General features: G+C 43.0%; 2 protein-coding genes across 4 annotated transcripts in view; one reads left to right on the top strand and one right to left on the bottom strand.

Annotated features, from left to right (window-relative positions):
• MKLN1 (muskelin 1) overlaps positions 1 to 25,832 on the bottom strand; it is a 347,617-nt gene extending 321,785 nt beyond the window's left edge. For 2 of the 3 annotated variants that reach the window (XM_055124493.1, XM_055124502.1), the window contains exon 1: positions 25,654 to 25,832. The gene's annotated coding sequence lies outside the window, so the exon portion shown is untranslated. Of the gene's footprint in view, positions 1 to 25,437; positions 25,467 to 25,653 lie in introns of all 3 variants that reach the window. The other variant, XM_055124497.1, reaches the window with a different exon arrangement.
• On the top strand, positions 411 to 27,965 carry LOC129402499 (uncharacterized). The gene is made up of 4 exons (XM_055129316.1): positions 411 to 539; positions 2,721 to 2,804; positions 25,575 to 26,209; positions 27,116 to 27,965. Exons 1-4 carry the CDS (start codon positions 411 to 413, stop codon positions 27,180 to 27,182), a joined length of 915 nt encoding a protein of 304 aa, XP_054985291.1. The 3' UTR covers positions 27,183 to 27,965.

Below are 27,965 nucleotides of genomic sequence, written 5' to 3'. Positions count from 1 at the left end.
TGCCGTACAGAGAGCTTTTGGCTCCAACAACAGGGCCAACATGACATGATTCACTAGGGAGGCAAATATGCACATAACAAAGAAGGGAGACTTGGTGGAGAAGGGATTGAGTTCAGCCTTGGTGGTGTTAGTATGTGATGTGTGGAAAACATACACAGAGCAGCAGTTAAGGGTACAGGCTTAGGAATCATCGGCACACAACAGGCAACAACAGAGTCCTGAAAGAGATCCCTGGGAGAAATATGTCTGGAAAAAGGAGAGCGCCCAGAGGAACATCAGAGCTCAATGATGGGCAGAGAAAGAAGCCAGGAAAATGAAAGAGTGTGACACGGCCATCAGAGGCTAGATAGGGGAGGAGAAGGGGTAGATATCACAAAGGTTAAGGGCAAAACACATTTCCATTGTAGGCTATGGCTAACAAAGGCAAATATTACAGAGCCATCAAGCTGGGACATATTTACACTGCAACCCAGTATACAAACACCAAAGAGATGGTTAAGCAGGTGGGCAAGAGCAAGATCATCAGAAGCAGAAATCAGGTCACACGATTTGAGAGGTCATAAATGGAGTGTAGATATGCGTCATTTTCAGGGTGGGTGATATCACCTCTAGATTTTCATCACAAAGAAAGGGAAGGAGAACAGGGCTGCCATAGTGGCTCCCACACTCCCTCACTTTCACTGTGGCTCAGCTGGCCATATGACAAGGCTCTGAGTAATCACATGGTCCAATCACAAGGCTGCGCATGGCTAAAATGGTCATGTAGAACAAGTCTACCTTTTGTGGTCTCCACCTATAACCCTTGTGCTCATCCCTTCACTCAGTCTTGAAGGTCCACACAGGCTTCCACAGGTCCAAAAGTAACAGCGGTGTGTGAAAGGACTCCTGAATTCTCTAAGCATCTCACCAATGAAATGACCCCTCCGCAGACAAGAGTCTGACTGGACACAGTGATCATCCCACCCTAATTACTCGCTTATTGCCACAGCTCATGTGTTAGGGACAGTCTGATGGTGGGAGAAGAGTGTGGTCACTTTGGAATCAGGAGCAGGCAACTGGCTCCACCACTGGCCAGGCAGTTCTTCAGGCACGGAGCCTTTCTGAGAGCAGAATCCAGAGTCAAACAGATGGGTCATGTAGAAAACGAATAACCACAATTATAGGTCATACTGAAGGTAGGTCCTAAGGAGTGAAGGTGAACCCAGACACTGGATGTGAGGAAAGGAATGGGAGCAATTCCAAAGCAGGAACCACAACCTAGCAGTGAGCTGAAGAAGTTGTTACTGACATGCAAAGAGGTCAGTGAGTACAATAATGACCAGATGGGTGTTGGAGAGGTGTTACTACCAGCTTGATTATCCCGAGTCTTCCTCATGTGTTGTGTCAGGTCTCATGCATTTCACAGCACAAAGAGAAGTATCTGACATCACAACAGATCTAAAAGCCTTACTTCCCACTCCCTCTCTTGCTATCATAACACTGTATCCCAAGAATAAATCTGGAAAGCTCTGCCCTGGCCAGTTCTCCTGAAGAGGCACCAGCAATAACTAACTTGAAGGGGCTGTAGTCATAGCTATAGCCTGAGCCTAAGAACGAAGAGTTGAAGCAAAGGCCTCACATGGTTCATCTGTGCCCCAAATCAGTGATACAAACAGCTGCGTGGCTTGAGTCCTTCAAGCATTACTTCTAAATTGTAATCATTATTGGATATTTATGTTCTAAGACTTCAACTGAAAGGCTCAACTGTCTTCAGTTTGTGATTACAGCAGAGGAGATAAAGGGCAGTGGTAAACATTATGCTAAATACAATATTTTGCCTTGTGTTCAGGCTAGCTAAACTGCACAAACAACTGAGTTTTCAGCTGAAGATATTTTTCTTTTCATTTCATCCAAGTCAATAATCATTTACCCACTGCACTGGGTATTGCTTAAAGCAGAGTTTTCATCTAATTCTCATTTAACAAGATCGAAAAGGGACAAACTAAATAATAATATCTCATTTGCGTATAATGGTTATCTTTCAAAGAAGACATTATAGCCAATATTATACTATCTCATTTACAGTTACAACACGTTGATAATGTAAATACTAGGAGGGGGCTATTATCATTTTACAAATTATGCATGAAAGAAGCTGAGGCATGTGAGTTCAATGAAGCTTCCATTTCAGAGGTGTAATCGCTGGTTTGTTTTCCACTTTTTTTTCTAGGAGGAAACCAGGTTTTACATAAACATGTTTATGAAGCTATGGCCTTGGATACCTAGCCCTTAAATTTTAAACTGAAAAGTACTTTGTCTGAAAAGAAAGGAGAATTAAAAAGTTCTGTACAGCAAACATCTCTCCCAAATCTAGATCAAACCCAGCAGTTCCCAATGCCCAGTGCTGTGTTAACCGGTTTACTTCTCACCATCTTGTGCCACATGTATTAGAAGTTAATGATGTGTCTCACTCTCTTCTTCATATGCAGAATGCTACAATAAGCTTGTCGTTCCAGTTGGATTTGCAAAGTACTATGACATGTACAAATTCTGTGCATATGTTAAATCACCAACAGTTTTTATGCTTTTACTTGCTTTCATGGTGGGGGAGGGGATGAGTCCCATTTTTCCATTGCTTTTTTTAATGTATTGATTCCCTCATTTATTCATTCATTCATATTCTCAAGGCTTCCTATAGCCATTCTACAGAGATTGTTCAAAATGTACAATCCGCGTTCTAGATGCAAAAGATAAAAATAGAAGATGAAATGACTGGCTTCAGGAAACAGCCTATGGAAGGAGCCTGGTGTGCAAAGCAGTTACAGGTCAGTTTGGTAAGAGGGGGAATAACACGTGAAGTGGTTGGGGATGGAGAGAGGGAATTGATTGTTGTCTGAAGGTGAGGAAAGCTTCAATGAACTCCAGATCTGTACCTGTCAAGAAGAGGTCCCAGGGCTGGAGTGATAGCACAGCAGACAGGGCATTTGCCTTGTATGTGGCTGATCTGGGTTCAACTCCCAGCATCCCTTATGTTCCTCCAAGCACCGCCAGGAGTAATTCCTGAGTGCATGAGCCAGGAGTAACCCCTGTGCATCGCCAGGTGTGACCCAAAAACAAAAAAAAAAAATGGAGAGGCCCTGGTTATTTCAGGAAGTGGGCATACTTCCGGCACAATCACAGATAGACCAAGAAAAGACCTGAGGTACTTGGGCCTCTATGGGAAATGGGATAGGATAGAAAGTTGTGAAAACATTCTGCCTGTCTTTATTTCACAGCTCTGGAAAATGTGCTCTAGGCTTGTCCTTAGTCGTGTAAGTAGAAACTTATTCTCCATGGGATCTATACCTGAGTGTCTTTTGAAACTGCCTGCTCGACGAATGTCATACAGAGAACAATATACAATCAAAACTTGGATTCAGTTTATCCAAGGTCTATATCATTTTGGGAAGGTTGAGAGATACTCCTGACTATGTGTTCAGAGGCAACTTTTGGCAGTACTCAGAGGGGAACAATATGCAGTGCTGGAAATCAAACTATGTCAACCATATACAAGGCAAACACTTAACCCCTGAACTATCTCGCCAGCTCTCAAGGTCTGTATCTTTATATTTCATTATAGTTCTGTTCCGGGGGTAGAGGAGTGGGTGGGAGTAGGGAAGTGGGTAACAGGTAAGAACAATCTAACTATCCACCCAACAGAGGTGATCTCAAAGCTCATTTGAGATCATTATCATTTCCACTATCATTTCAGGCTAAACTATTTTTCTATAGAAATACTTCCAAGCACTGCACTTTCAAGCACACTACGTTGAATGAGTCTGATTCTTCCCATTTGCCTCTTCTCAATCATTCAGATTTGGTGTGGCCCAGCCTCCAGATGACTTCTTAACAGCAACTTCACTGGCAAGAGGTGTTTGGAGATTGTTTCTGGAAAATCCTACACACTTCCCTGCAGGGAGAACTATTCCCTGAAATCTCAGAGGAGTACTGCATGAGGGCCTTTAAGACCTGGGTTAGCAGGAGATAAAACGCAAACACTCCAGCTTTCATATTGAATCTTCCCTGAATTAACTCTCCAGCCTTGGTAATCCCACTCTGAATTCCCCTGACACCTCAGAAAAGTTTTGCACCACAAAATTTCACCCTTGTTTTCATTTGGAAATCTTCCAGAAATTCTAAGCATTTCAAATAACTCATCTCTTCTTCCTGATCAATTACAGAATCCTAAGACACCATGTCTTCAAGCACCCGGTGCTTCAGTCAGTCAACAAACATCAACAACTTCCTTATTTCTATCTCAAGAAGCCAAACCAGTCATTCTTTTGTCCTCCTTACGTCACTGAAAACCCACTTAGGAAGGTCAGAGTGACCTCTAGGATGTCAAATCCAATTTTTAGTTGTTCTCATCTTACTATCACTCAGGGACTCTTGGCAGCAATTATCAAGCCCTTACTGACACACTCTCTTCAGATGGCATTCAGCTCACTCTCCTGTCTTCCCTCCTACCTCATTATTTGTTCTTTCTCAGTCTTTTTGGGCTCGGTCCTTCCTGCTCTCTGAATGCTGAGAGGCTTTGAGGGCTTAATTCTCTTCCACTCCCCATCTATACCACTGCTTTTCCTTTTTCTCCACTTCACATCTAACTTTGAAGCTGGTTTCTTCTATTTGAGGTGCTGAAGTTTGGGCTGAGCTCCCAAGGAAGACTTGAGTTGGCCAAGGAAGAAGAGTGACATATTTCTTAGGCATCCAGAAGGAGAAGAGAGGCAAAGGAGCAGAAGGGGACTGCCAGGGGAATTTAGTTGGATACTTTAAATTTTGCTTAAGGAACAGGTAGTCAATCAAAAGAGATAATGGGATGGCAACCCCATCTCATTCTCTCTCCCTCTCCTTCTTTTCTCTCTCTCTTTCTCCATCTCCTTCCCCCTCTTCTTCTTCTCTTTCTGGACCAGCATCTTCCTCTCTTCACAGACTGCAGGCTCAGATACCCAGAGAAGCTCAGATTTAGTAGGGCTCGGATGCCCAGGTAGTGATGCCTAAGCAGAGGAGACTCACCCTCACGCACATGGCCATGGCCAGAGTCAGTCAGGAAAGCCAGGACAGAATGACTGGGGTACAGTTGGGAGGCCCAGCAACAGGTACAGAACACTAGGATCTCACCCACGTGGGTGATGTGGCCATCCTGGAGACTGAAAAAAAGCATACATGGGATATAGACTGACGCAGGGTCAGGATCTGATCGTCATTCATGGGAGGCAAGTAGACTGTGTGTGGGATGAGACAAGGGAGGTCATTCACCAGATGGGGCAACAATAGGGACAGGACTGCTGACATTATTCATAGGTAAAGGAAAGGCCTTGAACATCTGGGGAAGGACTCAGACCTATCTATTTTATCTATATAATAAACTCTAACTTATAATCTTCTGATTTTTTTTTGCTTTTTTTGGGTCACACCCAGCAATGCTCAGGGGTTACTCCTGGCTTTGCACTCAGGAATTACTCCTGGCAGTACTTGGGGGACCATATGGGATGCCGGGGATTGAACCCGGGTCGGCCGCATGCAAGGCAAATGCCCTACCCGCTGTGCTATCACTCCGGCCCCAATCTTCTGATTTTTGTATGCAAATCTTTCATACAATTTTTCAAGAACCCACCAGCCCAGAAAAATGCACTTTGGCATTTATAAAGGCAAAAATGGGGCAGTGAGAGGTGGGATGAACATGACTGGTAAGGTAGCTATATCAAGAAGAATCTTGATTGATAGCTGAAGGATTTGGAGTTTATGATTGGGCAATAAAGAAATAATCAGAAGTCCTTAAATATGGGAGTGATGTCATTATTCATATATATATTTTTTAAAGTAAAGGGATGTGGTTCAATTGGCACAGCAAAGGCTTTGCATATGTAAAGCCCTGGAGTGGATCCTAGCAACAGTGGGTGTGGCCCCATACAATGGAAACAAAATAATACAAATTTAAGTGTCAGATTGAATACGGAGTACAGTAAAGGGTGACTAGTGCACAGAAAGCCAATTAGGCAGTCACTGTAATAGTTTAAGAAAGGGATTAAGGTCTGAATCACCATAACAGTAGTGGGTTAAAAGCTAGTGACAAATCCCACGGAGATTTAAAAGTTGCTGGAGGACGTTGATATTGATTTCAGTTGGGGGCAGGGGAGAGAGGCAATGATGAAGTGTAATGATAGTAAACTAAATGGGAAAAGGAAAATCACATAGACTGAGACAGTACAATGAGTGTTCAGGGAATAATTAGTAGATGTTAAGTTTGCAGTGATTGTAGAATATACACAGCAAATGAAGGACGCGTCTGTAGGTCGGACAAGAGATTTCGAGTCAGTGAATTAGTTCAGAGGTCAACGTCCAGGGGTAGTTAACTCCTCAGAATGGATGAGATACTATAAAGAGAGCGATGAACAGAGCTCTTGCGAAAGGAGTGGGGGAGGGGTTGGGGAGCCTGCAGGCAGTAATTGACAACATTTGGAGGAAAAGATTGGAAAAGGGGCAATGGAGTAGGAGAATGGGACTAAGTGGAATCTGCAAGGCAAAGGGGCTCAAGACATTAGGGGGAAAAGATTAACATTTCTCACTGTGGGCTGAGTGATGAGCTTTGGTTTGGAGATTAGACCTGAAGAGCACAGTTCTGGAGAGTTAGAAGTCACACTGAAAGAGATTCCTCTCAGAAGACTGGCTGCAAGTGAAGCAGGCAACCACTGGGAAGCAGATAGAACTGGGCAAGATATCAGATTTTTAAAAAAAAATTATAACTGGAGAACTTAGTACAATAGATGGTCATCTAGGTTCTGTTAAAATTTCTGGAGCCCTTCCAACTCCACAAGGCAACCTCATTGCATTATTGAACAGAAATTGGATATCTAATTCAGTTGAATATGTATCGTTAAATGTCTGCTACATCTAAAGCATTGGGTTTGGCATTTCAGTGAGTAAAGATATGCAAGACACAGTTATGCTTTGAATGCTTGTATATTGGCTACAATCTACCTTCTTCCAACTACAGCTCTCTGTCCTCAGGAGCTACATATCACTGTCACTGTCATTGTCACCCCGTTGCTCAAGCAGGCACCAGTAACGACTCCATTGTGAGACTTGTTGTTACTGTTTTTGGCATATCGAATACACCACGGGTAGCTTACCAGGCTCTGCCATGCGGGCAAGATACTCTCAGTAGCTTGCTGGGGTCTCCGAGAGGGGTGGAGGAATCGAAACCGGGTCGGCTGCTTACAAGGCAAACGCCCCAGAATTTCTAGGCTGGGAAGATAGCTCAAAGAATTGTGTGTACATGTAGAAGGCCTGGGTTTGATCCTCAACACCACACAGTCCACTGAACACTGCCAGAAGCAACTCTCCTGGGCATAGAGCCAGGAGTAGAACCACCAAGCACTTCCAGATGCCCTCTCTCCCCCTAAAAAAGAGGAATTTCTTTAAAATAGCCACCATTCAGGGACTGGAGCGATAGCACAGTCGGTAGGGAGTTTGCCTTGCATGTGGCCAACCCGGGTTTGAATCCCAGCATCCCACATGGTCCCCTGAGCACTGCCAGGAGTAACCCCTGTGCATCACCAGGTGTGACCCAAAAAGAAAACAAAAACAAAAATAAAATAGCCATCATTCAACTGACAATGACTTTCAGCTTCTTCTAGGGTTTCCTCTCGCTCAGCTTCTGTGAATAATCCAATCTATATATGTGTGTGCAGGTACACATTTGTGGATATATACACATATGGTTACTAGCTGGCAGTTCCCTATTGGACTGCATAGTGATGTCAGTTTCAAACAGTGAACACTCTGAATAAAAATCCTCATTCTCTTCATCTTGCATAATCAGTGCCCATACCTATTGGCACTTCAGCTCCTGCTTTCAAGACACTAATACACTGAATGGATGGTTTGAGGCTCTTCCTGTTCCTGGAGTGAGCAGATACCATTGGGCTATACTAGCATGCAACAGGGATGAATGGAGATATTACTGGCACCCACTCAAGCAAATAGAAGATCAACAGGATGACAAGTGATACAAGTGAATACCACCTGATACTGACTGAGGATTCTGATAATCACAGTGTGTCGTGGTGGTACTTTACAGTCAACCCGGATTCTGACATCTTCCACACCTAAAATGTTGATCAACTAGGCCTTCTAAATCCTGTATTTATACACTTCCTTTTTAAAAAAGCCAATCGCGGGATTTTGTATTTTCCCTCCACAGCATATATTTTTACTTTTGGCCTCAATTATCCAGTAGCAAAGGGCGTAAGGGTTTAGGAGTGATGTATAGATTTGAATTCTGGTGTTTCATAGCCCAGTGACCCCGTGGGTGTTGTGGTTGCTCTCAGATCAAATTTGCTTATCAGAACAGGGATAATCCCATTTACTCTGTAAAGTGGTCTTGAGGATTAGATGAGGAAAGTACAATACTTAATATAAGAGCTCAACAAATGTTAGATCTCTTGCCTTCCTTTTTTTCCCTATTATCTTAGCTTTGTATTCTTAGCTGAAATATGCCTTTAATATCATTATCTGGGATTTAGAAATCTTCCTTGTAGTTATAAAAGTTTGAGCAAAACATGTGTCAATGGCCAAAAGAAAAGAATACACTTTAATACAATGATACCACTTCTAGGTGGTATCTATTTAGGTATCTATCCCCCAAACAAAAAAAACATTAATTCAAAAGGAAATCTGCACACCTATGTTCATTGATGCACTGAGTATAATATCCAAGATATGGAAATAACCCAAATGCCCAATTATAGATGAATGGATCAAGAAGTTGTAATATATATGTATATATACATATATACATATATTCCACACACAGTGGAATACTACACATCTCTAAGAACAAAATCATGCAATTTGCAGCAACAAGGATGGAACTAGAACATATAATGCTGAGCAAAGTTGTCAGAGGAAAGAGATAGATACAAAATGATCTCACTCATATATGGGAGTTAAAGATACAGAGCAAGGTAGCATCAAAGGACCAAAGATAACATAATGGGAGAACCTATCCATACAATTGAGTTGGGGGACTTGAGAGGGAGAGTCTGGGGGTTCTTGGGAGAAGGAGAGGATGCTTATTAATAGCCTTGTAAGCCAAAGAACTGCAATTAATTTTTTTCAAAAATAATAAGAACATACTTTAATTCAATAGATACAGGCTCTGAAACCAGACTTGTTGGGACTGAATTCTAGCTCCTTTATTTACTAGTTAACTATCAGAAGTAGGTTCATGAACTGTTCTGGGCCTTGGTTCCCTCATTGGTAAAATATAGATGCTAATATCCTGCTTCTCTGACTTTTGGAAAAGGGTTACTGAAATGAGAGATGGAAAATATTTTTGCACAGGACATGGGCATGCTGCCATTTAGAAAGTGCCAGATAAGCAATACTCACTTCATCCACATTTTGGGCTAAAAATTTTAATCTGCTATTCACCCTGGATAATATTTTGTCCCACATTCCATCCTATCACAGACAGGAATGGCACGAAAATCCTGTGTCCAGTGTCCGAAAGGATAGTTTATCTTGCAGAAGAAACATTCTCTCTCCATATTTATAATTTGCCTTGGCATCCCCTTTCATCTTCAGTATCTTTATTATTCTGACTAAAAGCGCAGCTTATGGTTATTGAGGTATGTATAGAAGGAAGATACAGAAGTTACAAAGAAAATCAGTTCTTATTCCACTACCAAGACATTATGACTATTGGGGCTGGATCGATAGCACAGTAGGTAGGGCTCTGAAACCAGGCTCTGAAACCAGCCGCCTTGCAAGCGGCTGACCAGGGTTATTCCCAGCATCCCGTATGCTCCCCTGAGCACCGCCAGGAATAATTCCTGAGTACAGAGCCAGGAGTAACCCCTGTACATCTCCAGTTGTGACCTCCCAAAAAAAAGACATTATGACTATAGATATGTTTTTCTGTGTAACTGACCAGTCTCTTCCTTGATCAAATACATTTTAAAATAAATAAGCAACATTTTCTGCTGCCACAACATCTTCCATAATCTAGTTTGACTAGATGCATAGATTTCATCCTAGAAATATATTTCACTTTATGCAATATTCCTCTTCGGAGACATAAGTTACCTCCAAGATATCCACAGGTTAATCAGAATGAAGAATGATAAATTAAGTATTCTACCTGTAAGTATTTTCTTAAGATAAAGTCTTAAGGGTAAAATGACAGAATCAGGTGATTTGCATATTCGAAGGTTTATAATGCACAATGCCAAATCATTCTCTAGAATGTTTGAACTGAGATATATGGCCAGTCTATAAGGGGGTGCTAATTTGCCAGCCTCTTCACAAACACAGGTGTCATCTTAAACTTCTTGACAATGAATAGCCACAAAATATGTTTTTCATTTACTTTGATTTCTTTAATGACTAGTAAGACTGGGTATCTGTTATATGAACTAACCAGTTAAATTCTATTTAACTATTTATTTGAATTTTCAAGTTATTCGTTCATTCTTTTTATGAGGTGTTGTCTTTTTCTTTTAAGTTTGTAAGACCACTTAAAGACGCTCCCCTTAATCTCACTTAGTATACGTACATATGTAATATATAAGACCAAAGATAGTATGTAGTGTTTATGTATATATACATATATGAATATATACACATGCATATGTATGTATATATACATAAATAGCATGTGTATATACATATATGAATATATACACATGCATATGTGTGTGTATATATATAAATAGCATGTGTATATACATATGCTATATATACTATACATGTACTACATATTGCATAAATTCTAGCATATATCATTTAAAATTTTTTGGTAAATTTTTATTATTATTATTTGGGATGGGCATGCCTGATGGCACCCAAGGTTTACTCCTGGTTCTGCACTCAGGGATCACTCCTGGTGGGATTCAATCGTATGTGATACCAGGAATCAGACCCAAGTCAAATGTATGCATGGCAAGTGCCCTGTCCACTGTATATCTCTCTGATCCTGGGGTATAGTTCTAATATAAAAAAATTTAAATAAAAGGTAATGGCTCTGATAAGTGAAAAGTTCAAAGATATCAGACCATGTTGAGTTAGGCTTAGACATCGGGGAGTGGACCTGAGAGTTCCCTCTTTTGTTGACAAGGCTTCACTAGCTCTAACCAGCACAAGAGGTAACAGTCCAAGGAGACCCTTCCTTTGTGGTCCCCCACTGACTGCCAAGGAACCCCCAGGGCTACATGCTTCCGCATTCACTTTTAGAAGAAATGCGTCTCTGTCTTAGAACCTTCAGCAAAAGTTTGGATCTTTGTTTGGGATGGAGAGACTTGGGTCACGTCACTGAATTAAGGAGGATGAAATTTACTATTGGGCTTAAAAGGAACAACAGGTTGTGCCTCCTGAAGTCAGTGGCAGTGTCTGCTTTTCCACGGACAGCCAACAGGAGGCAGCAGCTGGGAAAGGGTCACAATGTCAACACACGAAGGTATAGGTGGTATCTTTTAAGGATGAAGATCTCATTGTTTTAATAAAAAGTGACAAGTCATCTGCCATTTGAAAATTAATTTGTTTCACTAAAGGATTAACAGACAAAAACTATTAAAATCCAAAAAAGTCATGGGTTCTCCACTAAGTACTAAATTCTTTACATTCAAGATGTATGTCATCACCTGTGTGCTTTATAACTCCTAAGAATCTGATCACATGAGGTTGGAACAATTTCTTCCATGGACAATTGATCTTCAGGTACTCCACTTTTTTTCTTTGATATTAAGAAGTCAGTAAAAAGAAATGAACCAAAGCTCCAACTCTCCCATGTATTTATGCTGGTAAAGTATGTTACCTACTTCTTTGTCCCTGTCTACTTATCTGAATCCTTCCTTTCTTCTTCTGTTTTATTGTGTGCTTTCTCAAATGCACATTTGCAAGAGAGTTGCTACATCCAGCTCCTTTCTTTTCCTCATTATATATACCACTGTGCACTGTCTTCTGGTTTTTGACTCCAGACCTACTCATTGACCTGAACCTTTTCTCAAAAGAGTGCTCTGTGGGGTCAGTAGAAGCTGATCCACTTGTAACAACATACTATGTAGCAGGCATAGTTCAAAGTGTCCTTGATCTGATTTCATTTTAGACATTGTTGCTGAAAATCTTTGCAGCAGTCTTTAAATCCCTTGCTGAATCTTGGTCAAGCATTATCTCTTCAACACATATCCTCTCTCTCCATCTGCTGTGGACAGTATGTTGGGTCTCCTGTCTGCAGTTTCCCATCCTAAAGCCCTCATTCCCAAGCTGATGATACTTGGAGATGGGGTCTTTGGGGGATGATTAGGTCATGAGAGTAGAGCTCCCAGAAAGAGGACTAGTTCCTTGTAAGAAGAGATGAATATAAACACATTCTCTCTTCCTCCAAGTGTAACTCCAGCGAGAAGGTGGTCATCTTTCATTGTTTGTACTCACCCACATTCCTCTGTAGTACATTGATGAATGTGGCCCCTAAACTCTCTTCTGTCTCTTCTCTACCTTCCATGACCACTGGTAGTATGATTGCCTTTTGGACACAACATGAACCCCTTCTCTGCTGTGAGCAATGGCTATTGGCAGAGTTAAATAAGTAAAATGCCCTATTTCTGTTATCTTAAGGCCAGTTAATTACATGATGTACAATTATTTAATTGGTGTTTTTAGAGTTCTCTCTCCAAAATACTACCATTTCAACCTGCTGAAGATACATTCTGATTTTAGAAATATTAACAATAGGGTCAAGTGATAGTACAGTGGATAGGGCATTTGCCTTGCAAGTGTTTGACCCAGGTTTGACCCCCAAAATCCCATATGGTCCCTCAAGTACCACCAGGAATAATTTCTGAGTAAAGATTCAGGAGTAACCCTTGGGCATTGCTGTTGTGGCCCAAAATCCAAAATGAAAAAATAAAAAAAGAAGCATTAAAAATACAAAGAGCTGGGGGGTGAATAACCCTCACACTAAGATTCTAGTTGAATGGTTATTTTCAGAGAAACATTAGACAGCCTGCTTCATTCAATAGCTTTGTAATTCTACAAACACAGAAGAAACTTATCAAAAGCCTTTCACTGTCTTCATTACTTTCCCTAGACCTTAATTGTCTCTGACCTTAGCCCCCTGGATTAATTATTTTCATAAGTCTGAGTCTTTCCTTTGAATGAGGCCTCATTATATGGCTCAACTCCTATCAATTTTATTTGTCCTCTAAAACTCAGAATGCTTCTGGAACAGATATATTGATACTTTTTAGATGGTCCCTTTTCTTCATTGAAATTACTGCTTTGATAAGAACTCAATTTCAAGGCATTTTACTTTCTTTAGCACTTTCTTTTCTAGTATCTGGCAAGAATCTCAAGTTTACATTTTTGAACTTGTCCAAGTTCTGGATATCAGGTTAGCAAGCACAGAATTGCCTTTTCTGGCTATTACAAATGCAAGGATGCCACGGTCACTTATTTTAAGTTGTCTGTCACTTCCACTTCACCAGCACATTCTTCCTGGCTGGTTAGCATTAAGCATAGAATAGTACCTCTTCAAGAAGCAATTAGTTTAAATATAAGTCATGCCAACTTTATTTGATGCTCACTTTTCAGCAGAATGAGCTTGTCAGTAGATGTTGACGTTCTCCATTATCCTGCTGTTGTGTTCCTGTGCCAATGATTTTGTCATTCGTATCGGGAAATCTTTATTGATGTTGCCATAACAAGTTTGCAAGGCCTGCTAGAGTTAGTTGACAACAAATGGCCAGTGGAGAGAGACAGCCTAAGCCAAGAGTGAGATGGGTGGGCACGGGCGGGGAGGACATAAGGACATAACAACTTGGATTAGGGGAGCTGGAATATGCAAGAGGTGGTGTCTCAGACCAAATTGAAATTGGGAAGTTGCTCCTACTAAGTATTTCAGTTCGAAGGGTGAGGCCTAGAGATGCCATTGTTTAAGGAGGTCACAGTAGGGGGTGTGGATAGCAGAATGAAGCCCTCCAGAGAAGAGGACTTCAAAGATAAACAGGTTACCAAAATCCTGTTACAGAAGGCCAGGAGGAGGTTCTTGCTGACAGGGAGACTGAGGCACCCAGCAAATGACCAGGGATTGGAGGTGTAGATGGCAAGATGGAAGGACAAAATAGGAGAAATATAGAAGAGGAGGGGATATCACAGGAGGGACCTACAGGTGTCTGAGGCCCACAGCTGAACCTGACTGGAAGGAAGCAAGACGCTGGGATTGACTAGAACTTGGAGAGGAAGATCCCTGGGAGAGCTTGTCTGGCAACTGGTTACCAGGGAAGACCGGGCAAGCTGGTCAGCCACCTTACTATCTGTGCCTATACTAATATCACCTCTGCCTTTATTTTCACCCAAATGTTCTCTGCCAGGAATCAAACCTCAGGTTTCTGGTTTCCATTTGTGTACATTAAGTTGTTGACTTATGAGGTGAGTATACTTGGTCTTTTATTGTATATTTCTGTGTTGTACAAAGTCTTTACACTCATATTGGCAGAAAAACAGCAAGAGCTACCACTTACTGATTACTTACACTACCAGTAACCACATTATCTGATTTATGTACGCTACTTTATTTAATTCCCACAATCTCCTTGAGAGGTCAGTATTATTATCCCCATGTTAAAAATAGAAAACAGAAGCTTATATGGTTTGTGTAATCAACCCAAGGTCTTACAGCTGGAACACAAAGGACCTCAGATTCAAACTTAACTTTTTTTTTATTGACCTGTCCATTGCATTCACTACAATTATATTACAATACAAAGAGTTGTGATGGACACCTATCTATTGATTTATATATCATGTAGCCTCTATTGATATATCAATCTGTTATCTACCCTCTATTATCTGTCGATCATCTGTCTCCTCTTTTACCTCTAACTGCATACCACTCAGTACTGCATTTATAAGAAGTAGAGCATTAAGGTGCCTGTTGAGTGAATTCATGGAGTTTTAAACTGATTAGAGGGTCCAGAGTGATAGTGCACAGGTCGGGGTCGCTTGCCCTGCACATGGCCAACCCAGGTTCATCCCTTGCATCCCATATGGTCCCAAGCATTTGAGTAATTCCTGAGTGCAGGACCAGGAGTAACTCCTGAGCATTGCTGGGTGTGGTCCCTAAACAACAGCAGCAACAATAACAACCAAGTTAGAATTACTCTGCCCTCTTTGTGTAGGCATTTATAAAGTTGTGTAGTAAAGGAATTTTCCATTTGTTTTTAAAAAACTCCTTCTTTCACACACATTCCTTCAGAAAGAACAAAGTGTTAAATGAACCGAGGAGCTACTCTTTATTCCCAAATACATCCATTGGAGACAAATGTGTGTATATGTTCAAATAAGCACGAGAACAAAACATCAGAGATAAAACATTCATTTCTTCAGAAGTCCAAATCTTGAACTCCTCTTCATGATACGATCTTCTTGTTTGTCTGAATCTGAGGTTGCCAAAGTAGTGTCCACGGGCCAAATTCAGCCCACACCCTGTTTTGTACGGCTTTGTAAGCTGAGAATGGTTTTCACTTTTTTAGATAGCTGAAAAATATCCAATGAAGAATCTATTGTAACATGGAAGTAAGAAATTCAAATGTCACACCATGAAGCTGTATTGGAATGTGGCCTCACTCATCTGTACACACAATGCCTATGACTGCTTTCATACGTGACAGGAGGTTTGGGGAGGGCATCGGGTTTATGCCCATAAAGCCCTAAACGTATCTGTTTGGCCCTTAGACCAGGGAAAGCAAAAAAAATTTGCTCAAGAAAATCGATGAACAATGGGACGACAGTGCTACAGTGCAGTCACTGTCACTGTCACTGTCATCCCATTGTTCATCGATTTGTTTGAGCGGGCACCAGTAACGTCTCTCATTGTGAGACTTATTTTTACTGTTTTTGGCATATCCAATATGCCACGGGTAGTTTGCTAGGCTCTGCCATGCGGGTGCGATACTCTACGTAGCTTGCCAGGCTCTCGAGAGGGGCGGAGGAATTGAATAATCGAATACGGGTCGGCTGTGTAAAAGGCGAATGCCCTACTGATATGCTCTCGCTCCAGTCCACAGTGCAGTGCTATTTATTTATTTTTATTTATTTATTTTTGCTTTTTGGGTCACAGCCGGCGATGCTCACGGGTTACTCCTGGCTCTGCACTCAAGGAATTACTCCTGGCAGTGCTCAGGGACCATATGGGATGCTGGGAATCGAACCTGGGTTGGCTGCGTGCAAGGCAAATGCCCTATCCACTGTGCTATGGTTCCAGCCCCGACGTAACATTTTTAAAGCATTGCGCCTAAATCACATCTTCTGTTTCAGTGTCTAATTCAAGAACAAGGGATCAAAAGATTATGACCTTTCCTCTTCTATGTGGGAAGTTTTGCCGTTCTCAGGACAAAGTCAAAATGGTTTTTCTTCAATGTCCTCTAGATTCTCTCCTGATGGTGGCACCATTCTGCAGAAACAATACAAGATGGAGGTGTTGGTTGTTTCTCTGGGAGATAACGGTCTCTCCCTGCCAAAGTCATCCTTCCCTTTGATGGGACATTCTTGTGAACAGTGACTAGATAGAACAGAATTAGAGAGGCACTAGAATGGATCCTGTCAACCATTTACTGATTGAAGAAAAGCAAATCTCTCTCTCTCTCTCTCTCTCTCTCTCTCTCCCTCTCTCTCTCTCTCTCTCTCTCAGGTCATCACCTGGAACTTAACTAAAAGCAATGATGCTGAATGATCAGACACAAGTGAATATTACTTATCAAGAGGGATCCCGGGACTTGAGACTTAGTAGATAGTACAGAGGTTAAGGCACTTGCCTTGCATATGGTGGATACTGGTTCATATCCCGGCACCAAGTATAGTCTGTTGAGCACTGCCAGGACTCAGTACTGAGTACTGAGCCAAGAATAGCTCCTGAGCATCACAGGGTATTGCCCCCACCCAAAAAAAGATTCTGGGAGGCACTGAATAGCTCAACAGCATGGCACAGAGGAGAGCCCCACCAGAGTAGCATAAGAGTAAAAAAGTAGGCCAGAGAGATGACATAGGGCACTTGTCTTGCATACTTCCAACCCTCATTGGAACCCCAGAACCATATATGGTCCTCTGAGCACTGTCAGGAGTGATCTCTGAGCAGAGCCAGAAAATGTACTGTATACTGCTGGGGTGCAAAGCAGAACTTCTTTAATTTCCCAAGATCAAGTTTGGTTGCCAGACAAATTCAAGGGGTTATGTCTTATTTTTTTTTGTTTTTGTTTGCTTTTCGGGTCACACCTGGCGATGCACAGGGGTTACTCCTGGCTCTGCACTCAGGAATCACTCCTGGCGGTGCTCAGGGGAACATATGGGATGCTGGGAATCGAACCTGGGTCGACCGCATGCAAGGCAAACGCCGTACCCATTGTGCTCTCGCTCCAGCCCCAAGGGGTTATGTCTTATTGATTTATTTCTTGAGACCCAAAGATACGTTTTATTCTCTTTCTATAAATCTGTAATATCTCTTTGTGGCTTTGTCTCTTTTCCAACTTAAGCAAAGTTTACCAGTAAAGAGTAAGCCCTGTGGTTATATAAGTAATTAAAATAACCCCAATTCTCAAATTTCTTAGAGTTTAGGAGAGAAACAAGTCATAATGGTTTTCCAGGACCTTTTGGTAACATTTAATATAAAGTTGGCCCCACAATCTCCTGGTTTCACTTTTCTGATTTCTGATTCTGTCCCCGTTGCCAATTCCTTTTCTACATAATCTCTAAATGACAGTTCAGTGCTGAGCCTGTTTTTCTTCTGATTTTATCCACCTTCTTGAGGTGATCATTTTCCAAATGGATCAGTCCCGTTCTAGCAGCTCTTCTGAGCTTCAAACCCACATCACAAGCCTGGAGTAGGTATCTTCACTCAGAACTTTGAATCTTCCCCTGAAATTCTGAGACTTACTCAGGATTCTCCAACTTAGCAACTGACATGTCTGCTCATGCACTGCATTGCGAAAGAACTTGTAAGTCAATTACTTCACTCTCCATAACACTCCAATTCCGTTCAATTCTCAAAGAACGCTGATTATTTCGTGTCCGCATGCCATCATCCTAGTGAGGGAAACATGCCACCAGCTCCTCAAGAACCAATTAAATACCTTCCCAGCTCATCTTGCTACATCTGCTCTTGCCCTGCTTTATTTTGACTTCTCCGACAGAATATTTTTCGCATAAAAATGTAAAGAGTCATCTTAAATAAACACAATACTAGCAAATACATGTGTGTTTTATCTTCATTTCCCCGTGGTAATGAAGGGGTCATGAAGATTTTTCACATCAGTATACCTAGCAATGCCTCACAAATCTTAAAAGCTATCTCCCAACCATAACTTATTTAACTATGTCACTATTGATGAACATGTAGGTTGTTTTCAGTCCTCAGTGACTATAAATAACTCTTCAGGGAAAATCCTACCAGATTAATCTTCTACGTGTGGGTATATCTATTGGATAAATATATAAACACAGAATTGCTGCTCATAGGCTTTTTACAGAAAAAAAATTGATAAAACTGCCAGCTTGCCCTCAGAAGATTGTACCACCTTTCACTCCTACTAATAGTGCGATAGAGGCCCTTCTCAAGTTGGTGAGCTAAGTATGCTAATTCAACATTTTTTGGGGCAGTTCCAGGACTCAAATCAACTGCCTACCTCTGAGCCACATCTCTGCCCCTGTTATTAACCCACCTGATTTGTGTCAACCTCTTATGTAAAGGGGAATCCCATTGCACCTGTAAGTTGCATAGCATTTGTTATGAGAAAAAAGGTGAGCATTTTTCATATTTCAAAGGCCACTTTATTTTTTGTTTACTGTAATGTTTGTCATGCCCTTTGCCCAATTTTCCAAGGAGTTTGAGGGCTTCCTTATTGATTTGTTGGAGCAGGTTAGAGGAGACAGGAGTGCTTTGGTTTTTCTTCTTAAGTAACTAAGTCCAGGTTTGCATTTTAAAGAGATTCTGCTACTTTTTAAAAGCGACAACTTAGCTCTTTTTCCTAATAATAAGTCATTAGCAAATGCCAGTTGTACTCTAGGGCAGCCCACAGAAGAGCTCACCTGATGAGGTTACAAATTGATTTTCATAGGCTTGAAATAGCTCAAACGATTAGAACGCATGCAAGAGGCCCCAAGTTGGATCCTGGCACGGTATACCCCCATCCCAAGCCTCACTGGGTTTAGCCCTGGGGGCCCTGAGCACCACCAAGTGTGGTCCTGTGGATCTTCGGCACTACCTGGAGGCCACTTCCACCAAGTATTGCAAGAAGTGGCCTCCAAGTCCTCTGGACATTGCTTGGGAGGCACCCCAAGGCTTGATTTGCAGAAGTACTGATTTTCCTCATAATTTGATGAGACTGATTTCTACCTTTACGAGTTCATTTAATTTTTCTAATAAGTGTTTGAGATGTGTATTATCATTGACCACAAGTCAGAGAAGGTGAATATCCAGTGTCACATACCTAGTAACTTCCACTTTTAGACTCTTCAAGGCCTAGTCATTCATTTTCACTAGCCATTCCTCGACCACATCAGACTATGATTCTCTATCTCTCGAATTTCTAATAATCTATTGCCTCTCTCTTTTTCTTTCAACAGAGTCCAACGAACATTTTGTGTGCCTACTGTGTGCTAAGATTCCTCATGAGATTTATATTTTAAAGAGAATCTCAGTCATAAGCAAGAAAAAAATAATAATCAAGCTTATAAATAAGACATAATTCAAAAAGGAAAATGGGGGGAAATAAAAACTGGTGACCCGGAGAGATAGTACAATGGATAGGATGCTTGTCTTACATACAGTTGACCAGGGTTTAACCCCTAGTATCCCATATGGTCCCTTGACTCCTGCCACAAATGGTCTCCAAATGCAGAGCCAGAAGCAATCCTGAACTGCTGGGTATGTCCCCTCTCCCAAAAAACAAAACACAAAATAAAACACATTGAATAATTGGGAAGGTGGTCAGAGGAAAATAGTACTTAGACTAGGTAGTCAGAAAGGGTTCTTAGACGAGGTGACACTTAAGCAGAGATCAGAATGACCAAAAGAATATTTTTAGAAGGACCAGAGAGATAGTACAAGGGTTTAGTTGCTTGCCTTGCATATAGTCAACCCCAGGTTGACCCCTAACACTGCTTTTAGTCCCCTAGCTACTAGACTCCAGATCACAGAGTCAGGAGTAGCCCCTGAGCACTGTCAGGTGTGACCCCTCCCCAAAAATATTCCAGGAATTGGAAATAACTGGGAAGAGTCCTTCAAAACAGAGTGAATCCAGTGTGTTTGGGGACAGATAAAAGTGAGAGGAGGTGCGTGAGAGGATTGGGCTGTGAATCTGAAGTTGGTCCGGGTTGCCACTGCAGAGAGCTTTCAAAGCTCACAACGGATAGGACTTGGGAAGATTCTAAGGAGAGACACATGCAAACTGATTTATGGTCTCGGTTCATGTCACTCTAGCTGTGCTGTGGAAAACAGGGGCAAAAGTGGGAGCAGGAAAAAAACAGTAAGAAGGGTTTTTCAGGAGCCCAGCTGCTAGTGTAAGGAATAGAAGGAACTGTGGAACAGGAAAGAGATGGGAGAGTGACCAGAGAGATGGTACAAGGGTTAAGGTGCTTGCCTTGCATGCAGTCAATCCCAGTTGAATCCCTCGCACTGCATATGACCTCCTAGCACTGACTCCTGAGTTGCTCCTAAACTGGAGGCTGGGCATGGAGATAGAGAAGGGAACACCAAGTAAAGGGGGTCTGGAGGACCTGCTCGGGATGGGAGATGCGGGCTGAAAGTAGACTATAGACTGAACACGATGCCACTCAATATCCCTATTGCAAACCACAACACCCAAAAGGAGAGAGAGAACAAAAGGGAATGCCCTTCCATAGAGGCGGGGTCGGGGGGATGAAATGGAGGGGATGGGAAGGATACTGGGATCATTGGTGGTGGAGAATGAGCACTGGTGGAGGGTTGGGGATGGGGTCAGAGTGACAGTACAGCAGGTAAGGCATTTGTTTGCTTTGCACGAGGCCGGCTCTGGTTCAATCCCTGGCATCCCATAAGGTCCCCTGAGTACCACCAGGAGTAATTCCTGAGTGCAGAGCCAGGAATAACCCTGAGCATTGCTGGGTGTGACCCAAAAAGCACCCTCCCTGAAAAAAACCACAAAACCCATGGCTGGATGTGGCCCGAACTACTTCCTTACTCCCCGCCTCCAAAAAAAAAAGACCTCACAAATGTTATAGAATAGTAGTAATAGAGATAGACATGGACAGATTTTGGAATTGGAGGCAAAGTTGACCTGAATTCCTTGTGGGTTAGATGCAAGAACAGAGAAAAGAATTATGAATGCCTACATGCCTTTCAGCTTGAGCAACTGATACTCAGTGATGACAGTTCATTTGAAGAAAGTTGAAAGAACCAAGAGTTTTGTCTCCCATATTATTTTCTTTTCCTCAGACACTATTATGCTCCTTCTCCACACCTTCATTTTCCTTTAGTCCTTCATACCCCCTAAAATTTCACTTCGCACCCTGATTTGAATCCACTGCAATCTGGTTACCATCCCCAAATCCCAATAACTCCTCCTTGCCAACCACAACAATTACCTCCTTGTTGTCAAGCCAAGGACTTTCCAGACCTTGTTTTTTCTTGACCTTTCTTTAGCATTTAATACTGTTGACATTTCCTCCCTTGGCTACTCTAACACCACTTGTTCCTGGTTCTCCTACTTCTTTGAATGTTCTTTCCCCTGTGTCTTTGTTTCTTCACCTTTTCTGTGTTGGCATCCTTACAGCATTCCAGAGCAGGCCCTTTTATGATTCTTCCACTATGGCTTTTATCTTGGGGATCAACTTTCATCAACTATCACTCACTCAAAGGACTTCTAGTATAATCTCTCGAGTTCTAGACTCTTCTGTTCAAGGATGTAGTAGACAGTGTCACTTTGATAACATCTGGACACTTCAATATGTTTAAAATTAAACGTCTTGCCTTCCCTTTTCAATCTATACATCCTGCAGTCCCTACACTGGTGAATGGTTATCACCATCTTGTCATTTACCTAAACCATTTCCCCTTTAGTCCTTAATCCTGCAGATACAATAAAAAATAAAAATCAGTAGGTTCTAGATCCGTAGTTTTTTTTTTAAAAATCTGTCTCTTCCCATCCTTTCCATTGTTGCCACCTTAGTTTGTATGTCCACCATTTCTTTCTTAACACATGAAAGTGAATTAGTTTCAAAAAAAAAAAAAAAGAAAGTAAATTAGTTTCTCGGCTTGCATTGTTATTCAGTTAATTCATTCTCCAAACTGGAGTCATCTTTCTAAAATGGACATCTGATCACTTCATTGTTTTCCTTAAAATTTATCAGTGACTCTTCATTGACATTAGGAAAACTGAAACTTAGGAAGACACACAAATCTACTAAAATTAAGGCCTCGCTGATTTTTCTGGGTACATTCCTCAGTACTGAGAAACACTCACAATATATTTACCTAGAATTTACTATTTTCTAGACATTGACTGTTCTTCATCCTCATCTTTCTGAACATCCCTATTTATCTCCAGGACTTTACACCCAGCTCTTGCCTTGCTTGAAAGATATTTCGCTTTAGTTTATCCACTTGTTTGGCTAATACTCAACTTTTAGAACTCATCTGCAAATTCATCTTTCCTGGGGGTAGGGGACGTGGCTCAGTGGTAGAATACATCACTTGGATATATGCCTGGATTTGATCCCCAGCACCACATACATAAAAATCAGCTTGTCTGGTTAGGGACGCTGACAATGCCTGGTGTTAGACCTGAGTCCCGTGTTGGTATCATCTCACTACTGGGTGATGAACTGTGTACTCCTCTTTCATTCTAGGTCTGCTATGATTAGATCATTCTAAAAAGGTCGCTTTATTCACCTTCATATTTCCCTTTGCCTGCCACAATACCAGACACATAACTTTTATTATTCTATATAATTTATATGTAATATAATATATAAAAAATGATTAAATAGAGGGGTAAAGTTGGGTTTCAAAATCAAGTCTTTTCTCTCTGGCAGAAATCTCACATTTCTCCATGCTACTTTTTTTCTTTTTTAACATCTTGAATCTGAAAATTTTGAAAATCTTTGCCAGATCTATTTCTGCCTATCACTAACTAAAGTACAAATAAACATTTAAAAAAGCCTCCATGAGGATTCAGTTATCTTGTAGATGGTGCTTCTTTATCATTCTCCCATTTTATTCACCAAAATACTTGGAATCACTGAATTTATACTGGGTAGACCTTTCAATGTATTTCTATATCCTTTTCTGCATCTTAATCTGTGGCTTCCGCAATGCTGCCCAGGGAGCAGAGAGAACTACATTGGGAGTAAGGCAGATTTTATTTTTCTGGCAGCTGGCGCTAACAAATGATGGTGCAAAGGCAGTTCATTTCACAGTATTTTTTACCTCTGACATATCTATGGAGAGATATGGACATTTCAGTATTACATTTTAACTTTGCATGATCCAGATACAATTGGAATTTTTTTTACACGGAGAATTCCATATAATCGCAGAATTTTGTAACTGAAAGGAACCACCCAGCACTTTCATGAAGTTTCCATGAAGAAAAGACCTTGCAGGTTCTCCCCCAGCCATCCGGGCTCTAAAAGCAGAAGCAAATTTCGTGGTGTACTGATCTTTTCTCAACACATTTTATTTTCCACTTAAACAAATCAGCTGCATCAGAACCCACCTAGCTATTTACATAATGCTTATCTTTCTATTGCCTTAGTGACAGGCTTATTATAAGGCGGAAGGAAAAGGGAGAGAAAAAAAGAAGCAAGTCTGCCTTGTCCAGGGACATGAGGAGACTTGGTGAAAGGAACAATTAGGAGACAAAGTGATGGACTTCTGTTTGCAGTGCAGCCTTGTAATCACACTCTGTTCTCTGAGAGCCCCAACGCTAACCAGGCTTATTTGTCCTCCTGGGGCCTGGATCCCATTCAACTCTGCGCCTTATTTAGTCTTAATGATTTCCCCAGCTTCGGTGTGTATTTTTCTGTGCTTCACTTTAGAAATATCATATGTAAATCTACTCCCTGCTTGAGTTTGTTTTAGTTCTGAAGCGGAGGGACAAAGAGTCTGGGTAAAAGAAGAAGGAGGAGGGATTTTTCTGGGCTTTCCATTTCAAGAATGATTTTTCTGAAATGGCAATCCGCAGTCCATTCCTCAAAAGATGAGGTTTTTTTGCATAGGAATTAGGACTCATTTGGGATGATTTGTTTTCACGACCAGCAGAGAGTCCTTTCCAAGAGGACCAGTTTGATAATATTTTAGCAGCCAGTGCTCGAGACCAAATATAAACGAGTTCTGAGAAACAGGAAGTGAACCTGACTGGTCTGGTCTGTGCGTCCCTGGCAGTGACGCACATACAGAAATCAAATTAGGAAAACAAGGTATGTGGGTGCGAGGCCATGGATAACAATCCAGGATGCTACAGCACAAGTAGGAACGCTTCTAACCAAATGCCATTCATTTTAATAACACCAGGAGAAGTTGGATTTCCACAGAACATGCTAGAGATTAGAGAGCAGGATGAGCTAGAGTTCCCTAGCAACGGCCTGTGCTTTTGAGACAGTCATTAGCCTTTCCGTTAATCCCGCCAACCCCTTACTGTTAAATGTATGATTGACATTTTAAAAAAAAGAATAAAAAAGAAAAAAATGATACTTTGGAAAATGCTAAATGCTTTAACTGTTTCAACAGCAAAATGGAAAGGGATTAAAAAAAAAATTGCCCCGAGCATTGCCCTCAGTTAAAAGCATTGGTGGTCCTCAGCGCCCAGCCTGTCCCGTTAGGTTGCAAATCCCCCCAGGGTAACGCCTAAGGGAGATGGAATTGCTCAGTGGAAGGCAAGTCCCTCATCCAGGCTGAGGCTCGAGTGTGACGTCTCATCTCTCAGAATCACAGTGTGAAGGGGGGCGGTGGGCGAGTGATGAATATGGGCAGTTTGTGGGGGAGCTGCGGCTGCCTGGAGGGGAGGTAGGGTAGGAGAGAATATAACATATAGTTTCCTTTCTCCTTTAAATGGGATTAATCACCCCGCCCAGGAGCCCGGGAAAGGGGGGGGCGGGGGGGCGGCGGAATTCTTTTTCCTATTGATTGTTTAATTGCACCAGAGGCTGTTTGTCCGAGGCCGCTGGCCAACAGCATTATTTTCGAGGCGAAAGTGAGATTGGGCAGGTTTCCCATCCCCTTTCCCTAGTGTTAAACAAGACAATCCACAGAGCGCAGCCAGACGACAGGAATAAGGTATAGGTTGACTTCTGCGACTCGGCTGAACCCCTCCGAGCGCCGGGAGGGACTGCAGGGCGCTTCTCCAAGCCAGAATCAGTGCCTCTAGCTCGGGTCCGGGGTTCGGGACTCACCACGCCCGTTGGGGGGAGCCCGGCTCGAGCTGCGGGGAGATTCGAATGGAAATTACTAGGGCTCCTCATCACGCCTCGGCTCCCACTCCGACTCTCCACTGGGCTCCTTCAGTTTTGGGGTGGGGGTGGTCTCCTAGGACTCTCCGCCTCCCCGCCACCCCTGCCCCGCTGCGCGCTCCCCTTCCCCAAGGCGACCACCTGCGCCGCCCCACTTACCATCTGCCCCGCGGGGAGGGCCCCCCGAGGTAGCGGAGCCCTCCCTGCTCCCGGGCGGCTCTGGGGGAGCTCGGTGTTTGCCTCCAGCCCTTCGCTACCGGAGAGATCAGGTTCCTCCCCTCCTCCCCCTCCAGCTCCGGCCGCCGCCGCCGCCGCCGCCGCCTCCTTGCATGACACAGCAGAACCGCAGCTGCTGCAGCAAGTCCCAACCATCCGCCCAGGAAGCGCCGCAACCGGGAGTCGGGAGGGGCCGGGGCCGGGCAGAGGGGGGGGTGAGGGGGCGAGGGGTGGAGAGGGCGAGGGGCCTCCTTGCCCCCGACTTGGCGCTCCACACTCCCCTTCCCAGCTCCCAGGCTCGGGAAGAGGATCCGGCTCCAAACCCAGCAGGCCGAGCCGTTGAGGAATGCTGGGGCTTGGCATCAGCAAGGGATGGGACTGGGAGGAGCGGGGTGAAGACCCCAGCGGGGGGGGGCAGGACACTGAAGGGGAAGAAGGGGAAGAAGAGGCCACGAAGTCCGGGGCCAGTCTGTGAAGGAGAATTAAGGAGGTCAAAGAGGTAAGAAGGTAGAGTTGCCGAGACGCGGAGGGAGTCAGCGCTGGGGAAGAAGGGGGGGGGAGAGGGGGGGAAGGGGAGGGCGAAGGAGGCAGGGGAAGCATGGGGGGGGGGGAGTATTTGGGGGAGGTCTGAGTTAAGCATTGAGGTTGAAATGGGGCTGAATTGGGAGGCCGGGGTAGGAGAAGGGTTGGCAAGGGTAGGTTAAGTAGTAGGCAGGCAGGTACAGATGGGGAGGGGGACATATGGAATTAAGAAGGGAGCAGTGAAAATCATTTATCATGGCTGGTGAGGCCGGAGAGACAGGCCAAGGCAAAGTCACAGGCGAGGCTGAGCTACTGCCCCACTCTTCAGCTTCTCCTGAAGTTTTCATGATTCGCCAGCGCAAGCAGGGAGTTCGTCTTATAAATCGCAAAGCAGGAACTAACCCATTAAAAAAAGAAAAGAAAAAGGAAAAAAAAATCTCTTGGGTAATAGACTTACAGGACAAAATCTTCCAGGGGCATAAAAACTTGGAAGGCAGAGCTTTGAGATTTAAGGCATAAGCCAGGAAAGGGGGAGGATGTTGTGATTCCATAATAATTCAGGAATAATAGCACTCGAACTGATGTTGCTTTTGCCACACGTCACTGGGCCAAAAACCCTTCAGAGCTGTGTGTTTAATGCTTCGTCAAATGCTAGAAATGATGGCAAAATTATTGGTTCGAGATATTTTCTGTATATGCACTAGGCATACACAGGTGAATGGCATGATGAAGCTAGAAAATGTGTTTTTCTGGTTACTTTATCTCTCGTCAAACATACTACGTATTTTACAGCTGACTGACCAGCTGTTTCTCAGCATTTGAAAGACTGTGGTCAGAAAAGTAATGCAAAAACTGCCACTTTGGTTTTGTCTGTACCTTCCAGGTCGTATCTTCCTACCTCACTTCCTGACACAAACAAGTTTTTACCGTTGTCAGCAACAAAGCCTTAATATAGCTGCGGAAGAGAAAAACTGCATTGCATTTTGCCTCCTGCAAGCATCATCCACAGTTACCGGAGGAATGTAATTCCAGAGAGCTTTAAAGCTGGTGGTGAGGGTAATTATGTATCAGATGCCTGATTCTATTTCTGCTATTATTGTTTTGTCATTTCTGTTCACCCCAGTGCTGGCTGAACTCGTCGAGGGACAAATCCGGTTTTCTTTTTTGACTCTGTAAAATCTAATGAGACCTGATAAGAAAACTCATTGCTTTTGGGGGAAAATAAAGTAGGAGCCACGAAATGTCATTTTCACAGAGCGTGGGTTTGGTGACTGTAGGGAAGGATTTCAGGACGCTCCTTCTGTTCGCTTTTCCTATGTAATGAGCAAAAAAAGGCTTCACGCACGCACCGACGCCACAGCGCCCGGATGCTCTGCTCCCCGATCTGGGTTTCTGCTGCGCCAGAAGCCCCTCCGGGATGCTGCGAGGGGCGCCCGGTGGGTGGTGGTACCGACGCTGCGGCCGCCGCCAGTCCTGCTGCTGCTGCTGCTGTTGCTGCTGCAGTCACGTGGGAGCCCCTTTAAGTTTCCATAGAGAGGCCTCTCCGGTGTCACATGATGGACATGATATAATGAAACAACATTGTGGAGAGGAAAGCATTAGGGGAGCCCACGGCTACAAAAACAAGTGAGTGAGAAGAGGTGGGAGGAAGAGAAACTACGCCACCTCCCCTGCAGCCGAGCCGGCGCGCAGCAGCGAGCGGGCCGAGCAGAAGTGGGCGACGCCGGAGGGGA

This window comes from Sorex araneus, chromosome 1, assembly GCF_027595985.1.
Source record: "Sorex araneus isolate mSorAra2 chromosome 1, mSorAra2.pri, whole genome shotgun sequence".
Classification (NCBI taxonomy): Eukaryota; Metazoa; Chordata; class Mammalia; order Eulipotyphla; family Soricidae; genus Sorex; species Sorex araneus.
Note: the sequence above shows the minus strand (reverse complement) of the source record. Positions and strands in the feature narration are given on the sequence as shown.

Excerpts from the sequence above, each read along its gene's own strand:
- LOC129402499 (XM_055129316.1), top strand. The coding sequence starts at position 411 with ATGGCTAACAAAGGCAAATATTACAGAGCCATCAAGCTGGGACATATT. Across the intron at positions 540-2,720 it reads TCATCAGAAGCAGAAATCAG|ATGCAAAAGATAAAAATAGA; the intron begins GTCACACGATTT and ends TCCGCGTTCTAG. Across the intron at positions 26,210-27,115 it reads GAATTAAGGAGGTCAAAGAG|GTCGTATCTTCCTACCTCAC; the intron begins GTAAGAAGGTAG and ends TGTACCTTCCAG.